Source organism: Aptenodytes forsteri, unplaced genomic scaffold (genome assembly GCF_000699145.1).
Source record: "Aptenodytes forsteri isolate BGI_AS27 unplaced genomic scaffold, ASM69914v1 Scaffold267, whole genome shotgun sequence".
NCBI classification, from domain to species: Eukaryota; Metazoa; Chordata; class Aves; order Sphenisciformes; family Spheniscidae; genus Aptenodytes; species Aptenodytes forsteri.
Window position 1 is genome coordinate 3,810,977 of NW_008794173.1, and position 9,255 is coordinate 3,820,231.

Below are 9,255 nucleotides of genomic sequence, written 5' to 3' on the forward strand. Positions count from 1 at the left end.
ATAGAAGTGTGCTCACTATTGAAATTAGGCTCTTTACTTGATAGAAAACCCACTTATCTATTGTACAACTCTCTAAAAATAATATCTATGAATAATTACTGTAAAGGAGTATATTTACAGCATGGGTACAACGTAAATGTTAGGTCAACTACTTGTGATCTACTGTGGGGAAAAGCAGTATACCTAAAACATGTGAGAAAACCCAATGAAATTTTAGTTGGATTTTCCTTGTGCTTATTATCTACTTAATAACATGGTCACTCTAGGCTTTTATGTGTCCAATTCATTCAGGAAAGACATTTATGATACCTGATTAGCAGCTGTCTTTCCTGGGACAAAAACCAAATCCTGACTATAATAACACTTTATCACTACAAAACCCTCTGTTCAGAAGTAGACTTCCCAACTCTGAAGTTTGGAATAGCTGTATTGCAAAGAGAAGGTGGAATCCTTGTAACGCTTAAGCAGAAGTACTATAAAAGTACATAGTATGAAAAAAAAGATTAAAAGTTGCTTTTTTTCTGAATCAAAAGACAAGCTGGCAAAGTAATTGAAATTTGAAATAAAATACGAAACCTATCAACTATAGTGTACTAATGTAGTTAGTTAGTACTACATTAGTAGTAGTACAGTAGTGCTAAAATGAAATGCTAATGTAGTAGTTAGTACATTAGTAGTTACTAATGTAGTTAACAGCTTTGTCACAACTGCCTAAGTCACCCACAAAATCTCAAAGACTTGATAATATAAAATATACAAAATACATCTTTAATTAAGAGTAATGTTACATTCTTAGGGCCTGATAATTCTTTTTTTGATGGAACTTTCTCAAGTACTATATGCTGCACAGAAATACTACAGCTACAAAGGCGTTCACTCTTATTTTTATAGGACATCAACTATGCTACTGTAATAAACATCCATAGCGAAATAGAATTAGTATTTTGTAATGTTAGAGTTTCTAATATTTCAACAGTGACATTTTTATAAAACAATGCTTACAAGAGTATATATTATGTTTAGTATAACAGAGGGCCTCTTAAGTTAATGAGAAATTCTGAAATTACTGTACCTAGTAATTTTCGCAGGAAAACACTGTTCAGAAATTAGTTCAGAAACCTATTATTCTACTTAGAGTCTTATTTTTGTTGTTGTATGTATTTCACTTATTGGAAATGTCAATGTAAGAATGCCTATGACCTCTCTGGCATGTGCTTGCAGAAGACTGGGACCGTATCTTGTACTGGAATTTTTGCTAATGTGCCCAGGGATTGTGGAAGTCGATCTGTCTCAAACTGGAGGGAGGGGAAAAGAGGAAAAAGCAATCAGTATTAAACGTAATTTTAGGACTTAAGAAGACTCCACATTTCTCAAAGCAGTTTTCAGATTCACAGCATTAACCCATCCTATCTAGTACAGATTAAAAACATTTCATGCTTAACTACTGTTTGATTTCCTTAAAAGTCCATGAGGATGCAACTGGTATTTTCATTTTAGCACTCACATTGCAAACACTATTTATACGCAGGCAGAGTGGGAGAACAAAACAATTTCATGAAGCATGCCAAGTGTACTTCTGCTATACCACTGGAAGATAGAAGCTGAACACAAGTGGCATAGCATGGAGAATTGTCTGCTTTGGACCAGTCAGCAGAGGACTGCATTCACCTGGGCTCTCAAACCAACAAGTATCACTAGCAATAATTTCATATGCTGCAGTGTATATAAATTAATTAATAATGATTTGCATTAAATGACACAGAGGATCTGCACAAAACTCAAGAAATATAAAAATACACTTCGAAACATACATATCTACTGCCTTGCTTTTTTCATCATTAAACTAAAAACAAGTATTTGGCAATTAGCTGCATTTTGAAGGCTGGCAAAATTAAATTTGGCTTCTTCTCTTTCATTTATTCATCATTTTGTCATTTTGTATACATAAAAATGTACATATATAAAATTGTATGTTTATACTTATTTTTTCCGAATTTTTACCAGTAAAGTAGTTCACTTTAATTCTACATTTTAGTTGCAATCATATTATATTAAATTTCTGATATATAAGGTATATATAAAATACATAAATGTATATATAAAATAAGTAGTTTGAAACTAAGGTTCTCTAGACATTTTATTATTTTTATGTCCTTTGAAATAAATAAGGTTTCTTCATAGCCATACAGTCTAGTTGAAGATCTAGTTGAAGATGTCCCTGCCCATGGCAGGGGGGTTGGACTAGATGACCTTTAGAGGTCCCTTCCAACCCAAACTTTTCTATGATTCTAAGTCGCATACTAATTTACTAAACTGACTTGCCCATAGTGTACATATATATCTATACGTGTAGGTGTGTTTATATGAGCATATGTATATATTTAATAAATTTCTGTACTTACTAACCAAATTCTCAATACTTTCTACAGCTTATTTCCCCACTACCACATTGATTATGAAAGCAATATTTGAGAAATATATTGAAGGAATAATCAATCGGCCATGTAGTGGAGGAATTTTTAAAGCCTCCAAGCTTCTCTAACTTAAGTAGAAGAACATTTCCTATATTCACGCCACTAAAAGCCAAAGTAATTGTATTGCTTGAATACACTGGTCAGTTCTCACTAAGCATAAACCAATTTCAGAGAAATTATTAATATATAGAAAAGAAAATAGAAATTAAAGTAAGGCATAGTTAAGCAATCACAGACCAAATATGCTCAACTGCACCCTGAAATTTAAATTATTTTTTACAATTTTTTTCCCATAAAAGTTAAAAAATTTCAATGAAAAATATGGTACCAAGTTTTACACCATAAAAAACGCTACATCTCAAATCAAATCAGAAAGACTTATTTTTCTATAAATATTTTTCCTAATGAACTTCTTCACCTATTAAATTAATAATAGGCTTTTATGAAAAATGTGTGTATTGCCTGGAAATGTCCAAATATATTTCTTTCACAGATGTAAGATATATCTAAAAAAAGTTTCAGTGATACTCTCTGGAATTAACTGTCCTGACCACTTGGGTCCTTTGTAGAATGGCAGATAAAATTCAGATCCACCATGGAAGAACTCATCTGTAGTTTAACTGCCCTAACAGGATGCAAGATGCTGATGCAAGATCTTGCATGAGACATATGAAGGCAACAGTCATGGAAGAAGCTGCAATTCTTGGCATATCTGCACTGCCAAAAAATCACAGACTACACCTTACATAACACCCCAATTCCTACATTACACCAGCGGCTATGCCACATCTGGTAACATTCTTGAATTCAGAGGCTGCCAAACTGCGTAAGCCATGTAGGATCTCATTACTCCAATATGCACTTTGTGTGAGATACCTCAGGCTGACAGTATGTCTAGGTCTTATGCAATTAACAGTAACTTGAGAAAAGCTATACTTGAATTAAAAATTGTTTGAGAAGACTCAGCGTCAAAACTCCACCTTGAAAATTCACCAAGAAATGAGAAAATGGCCAATGATAATAATAAAATATTAAACATAAATGGACTTACTTTACACTTAATTAATTCTTACAACAAAGCAAAAACTTATTCCATCACAACAGCAGTGTTTCTACTCTCCTTTTTCAGCACATCGTGCTTCACCTGGACTTAAACCTAAATTGCTGAATTACTTATGATGTAACGTGTCAGAGAGATCTGAAGCGGGTCAAGAAAATACTTTATGTGACAAAGATATCCAGTATTTTTTCAGTCCCATGGCAAACCATACTTTTAGAAAGACCCAAGGTGTTGATAGGTTTCTTATCAGCGCACTGAGGGAACTGAAAGCAACTGAAATCCTCCAGCAATGCAACTGGCATAAACGAGATCCCAGTAAGCAAGGGCTCAACAGTCATCTCCTGTGCCTCTCTCCCTATAGCCTCTGACAGAGAAAAAGGATGCACTGGGAATAGTTTGTGGCCGTCATGGAACTGAAAGGGGACAGTTTTAGCAACTACTAAAAGTTCTTCCTGGTCACATCAGAGCTGATGCTGGAAAGAGGAAATAGCCCTTATTCCTCCCCACAGTGACAGTTCTGTTTAAAAACCTTGCATTAAAACCTAAGGCAATACACAGAGAAATACATCTCCACTTCATAACCAAACACATTTTTCTTAAACAATATGCAAATCGAAGCTACGTTGGTGCTGGGACTGAACCTGGGCCACTGATATATTGCACAGTGACAGTACTAAATAAATACTTGAGAAAAGCAGCATTACTTATTTTTGCATTAAGGCTAAAGTATTTTTTGTGCTTTTCAAAAGCTACTCTGGATGAGGAGGAATTGCTGAAATTCCCTCTGAATCCCCTAGCTGCTCTCTGTTCTCCAATCTCGTGACCTGTAAGTAAAGGCAACTGCAGACACTAAAAATGGAACTCTCTCACCCAATCTGTTCAGAAATACACAGTTGGAAAAATGCAACAAGCAACACTGCAATAAAGCAGAAGCAAGCAACAGCAGTGAAACCATTTGAAACCATTACAAGGACAATTTTACAAAGTCCTAAAAATAGAGTAAGTAAAAAAATACATGCAGTACTGGAGTGTGCTCAGTGACTTCTATGAAACATTCACAGTTTCACGGAAGACAAATCTGATGAACTATTGCTCAAGAAAGAAAAACAACATGTGGCTTACTTCATGACAGTCTGATTTGGTGCTTGGCATCATAGTTCTCAATAAACCCATGCACTACATAGGTGGCAATTATGTTGAAAAAGAAAGATGCAGATATAGCTAAACCTGCCAATATTTGCATTAAGTTATTCTGTTTGCAACTTGTCTCTCATCATTCATAACTTAAAATTCAGTGCATGATTAATGACTCTTTCTCTCCTTCCACTTCATTTTCATTGATGAAAAATATAATATTCTGAAAAAGCCTCTCATTTTTTAAGGCCAGTGCCAAGTTCCATGCTACATTTTCTCCGAGAAACAGTGAGTACAAATATAGAATTTTAGCATACTTCAAGAAAACTAGTAATGTATTTACCTGTATTAAAACCTATATCTGACTGAAGACACAAATAGCAGGCAGCCAGCCATTCATAAAGAAATGGTTCAACGTTAACATGGTCATACCATTAATTAATTCTTAATGATATAATGCCGCTTATAACTGTTTTTCCATGAACAAAGTTTTCATGGTGTTATGCAGTGGACAGGCATATAATTTAAGGAGGAGTTGAATACTATAAAGAGATGAAGCCCTCTATTTACCCACCGGCCAGGAAGAAATCACAGAGCTTCATACACTCTTGAGATGGAGCGATCTCTCCAGTGGCAAGATACAACCATCACACTATGTTACCACGGTGCATTTCCTGCACGAGGAATTACAAATGTCACATATTTTATGTGCCTTAGATGTGATTATAGCACTCAAGTTCTACCAAAATAGTATAAGGTTTGCCAGTATTTCCATTACAGGTTTTTATTTCTAAGTTTGTTTGGAAGTGTTTTTAAAAACTGTAGCTTGCCAAATTGATACCTGATATAACAAACTAGAGTGAAAATTCGCTTGTCAGTTTTCAGTGTTAAATTTTTTGAAACGACTCCTTAGATGTTATTTCTAGGACACTCAGTAGGCCATTTTCCACACGATTTAAAAAGAACCAACATTTTTTAGAAAAAAATTGCTCTAAGTAAGGAATCTCGAATCCATTTCTGAAAACACAATCACACACATTTCCTTCATATACAGAGCTTCTTCTTGAACTAAAAATAATTTTTTTAATATCCAAGTGTAATCTTAGTTCAATAGGTCAAAAAAACCCCCAAACTAATGTCTGAAAAGTGGCCTTGTCTACAGAGGTCTCTTAGCCTACTTGCTCTTCATTATTTATGAATCCCTTGGTTATGTAATCACACGATAAAGCATAGTAAATCTGAAGGATATTAAACCAAATAATTTTAAATAGACAAAAATTCTAGGGTTTTTTTTGACTGAAGTTTGCATACCGAAGGAGATAGGTTATTTTCTATGGCCATGATCACATGCAGTTTCAGTGTTTACGAGTTGATTTAGACATTTTAGCTGTTGAGCATCCAAGCTTCAGGGAATATACATCAAGACAAGACATCACTTAATATCACTTTAAGTAGATTTTGTTCTCTTTTTCTCATATGCGTAAGCAGAATATATAAAGCCTTATTTAAATTAATCACCCTACTGCAAATCCAATACAGTGCATAAGTAAAACAGGTAACTTCAAATACTGTTCTGGATTTAGATGACAACTCAAGAGATGAGCAGAAACCTTGCATGTCCAAAATGGTCAAGCTAATGATCAAATGACCAGAAATTTTGTTGTATTAATTTTTAAGTAATCCATAATACAGCCAAGTTTCTCTATAGTTCATGTTGAATTTCCTACTTGCATTCCTAATATGGGGGCCACCAGAATAAAGTAAGGTAAACAAACCATCAGTTGCACTGGTTTCTTGTTTGTCCCCAGCTGTAAAGCAATACTGTTCTATAAAGATTTTCAGTTCCATTTATGCTTAATTGTAAACAGCAAGGGCTCCCTAATATGTGTTTCATTTCAAAAGCTCATATACCAACTGTTGTGATATCATCTGTCACTCACCTCAGCCACCTGCTGAGTCTCCACTACCTGCTGAGCCAGCACCTCCATATTGGTTGCCATGGTGAAGCAAGATCATTAGAGAACCTGTTTGAAAAGATGCCAGCAACTTCCATCAGGCACAAAGTTAGTTTTTTTATTATTAAAGAAAGCTCTGATATGACTTTTTGATAATTTACAATACTGTTTGACGTATCTGACAAATAAGAAAATATGCCATGGATGCGTGTATGTGCACGCACGCACATATATATACACACACGTATGTACAGTACATGCATACTGGAACCGTACTGTTCGAAAAGCTGAGGCACATAGTTATTCTTTTACTTTATAATGCCTCTAATATACTATTTTTACTCTATTATTTAAGCTGCAAAGAAGAGATGTTAATTTCATAAATTAGAAAGGACTAATCTGAGTGGCAACTACTGATGCAGTTTGTGGAATTCATAGATCTCTAAGACACTTTTCTCAACTCAAGGGAAGAGAAATCTTACAGTTAAACTGCTTCTACACTACGTCCTGAACAAGGAAAAAGCAATCTAAGAATGCTGTTTTGAGCAAATATTAAGTCATTTCGTCAAACTGCCACGTTCATCCATATTCTTATGGTAATCTTGCACAGTAAGGGAAACAGCATGTCACATCTAAAATGTATTTTCTATTATCTAAACTTTTTTTAATTACAGTGTAATTATTACTCTGAGGAAAAAATACTGCAAAATTGTTTTATCCTATTGTGAGTGTCTGTACCTTCAACTTTACGCTCTTCAGGGTTTTAAAAAAAAAAGACAAAGCGAACAGAAAAAGGAAGAAACAAGAAAACAAACACTTCCAATATATTTTTAATGATCATCATTAGGGCTGTTTCTCCAAGGGTAAATTTAATTAAGATTTCAAATTCATGCATTCAGTTTTTAACTGTGACTTCCTCATTACAAAGCCAGAGTTCAGATTCTGACCCAGGTGTAGGTAATGAAAAGGCATTCATGAATGCTGGCCCATTTGATGTTTTATGGAAAACCTTCTGTTGGTACTTGCAAAGCAATCATTTAACATAAAACATACTACGAACAATAGCAAAACATGTAACAGAAACATGCATGCATGTCTCTAGCACCACCACCCCCATTCAAATGCAACTTCTACAAAGCTAACATTGTTGAAAATGTCAAAATTAAGTTAAAAAGATTAAATCATATTGTGGTAAATTAACTGTGAAAGTTACTTTGTATATGTCAATGGAAGACTATTTGTAACAATGCATAATCAAAGTTGAGACATTCCCTATGGAAATCATATTTATGCTTGTTTCTCATACACCTTGTCATTTTTATTGAGGTGTTCAACTTGCACAGTAAACTTATGAACCATTTCCACCAGACCCATTTAATATTGCCGCTTGTGGATGGCTTCTCAGTTGTTCAGTAATTCCTTTTCAGTGCTTTCTCTTATTTTAAATGCATTTTTTATGTTCAGCAAGGAAGATAACCATATGCTCATAACATGCTGTTTTCTCAGTGCATTAAGATAAAGGAAGCCCTGAAGATGAGAGACTTTATTCATAAGGATACCTTTCTAAGACCCAATGAAGTCTTTGCTGTGGTAAGGCTCTGACAGATTTACTGTTGGTGGTTATCCACCAAGGCTTTTTGTACTTTCGACCTTCCCAAAACAGCAATAAGCTGAGGCTATCTGATCAAATTCAACTGGAAGCCCAGAGACCATAAACAGCCACGCCAAGTAAGCTTGTTAATATTGACTCCGAGAATGTAACACAAGGCAAAATCAGATTCCTAGCATAAACCCCTGAGCAGCAGAGTTCATAAGGAAAAAAAAAAAAATCCCCAAAACAAACCAACAAAAAAGGTGGAACTTAAAAACTGCAAGGAGGCACCTGAAGCACCAGGAAAGTATTTTCAGTGTAATAGGGTGGCAGCCAACTCAGTACGTGTAGACACACTGCTGTCCAAAACATGGCATAAAACCGTTAATCCCTCCCTAAGTTGCAGTGGAATCTCAGAAGAAAGTCATGCACTCCATTCGAGACATTCTACGGGCATGGCCCTGCTAGGATGACATGGCTAAAGGCCTAATTCAAGCTTACTGAAATTTGTTCCTTTGTCTTAAGCAAACAGGGTTCTTCACACTGCATGCTTGATTCAGCTATATCAAGCAGCAAGCCAGCACGCTTCTCCTCAGCAGGAGTCTGGAGGAGACGGGAAAGGCGGGGCTCGCAGGTTAGGCTCTGCCGGGAACCTCTTGTTACGCTGTCACTATGGCAGGAAGCCGGCAGGAATCCTTGCAACGATCGATACGACGGAAAACAACGAGGTCAGAGCCCTGGCCAGGAGCAGCTCCGACACCTCAGACCTGCTGCCTCACGGCAGCCTCCTTTCCGCCGCGCTCGCCGCCTGCCCCCGTTGGCTGCGGCGCGCTCGCGGCCCGCCGACACACGGGACGCCGCGCGCAGCCCGCTACCGAAAGGCACCTGCCGCCCTGCGCACCATGAAACCACACCCCTCCCTCCCGCCTCTCGTTCCAACCCAATGACCTCATCGAAGACGCAGCACTCCCACACACGCCACCGATTGGTCGAGGGAACCGCCTGTAAAGCCGGTGGCCCCGCCTCTCGCGTAAGACGGAA

General features: G+C 36.6%; 1 protein-coding gene across 1 annotated transcript in view; it reads right to left on the reverse strand.

Annotated features, from left to right (window-relative positions):
• NR2C2 (nuclear receptor subfamily 2 group C member 2) overlaps window positions 1-6,687 on the reverse strand; it is a 38,057-nt gene extending 31,370 nt beyond the window's left edge. Inside the window, exon 1 of the mRNA XM_009283886.2 lies at window positions 6,609-6,687. Within this exon, the coding sequence (XP_009282161.1) occupies window positions 6,609-6,668 (60 nt within the window). The 5' untranslated portion in view covers window positions 6,669-6,687. The remainder of the gene's footprint in view (window positions 1-6,608) is intronic.
• Window positions 6,688-9,255: the final 2,568 nt, after the last annotated feature.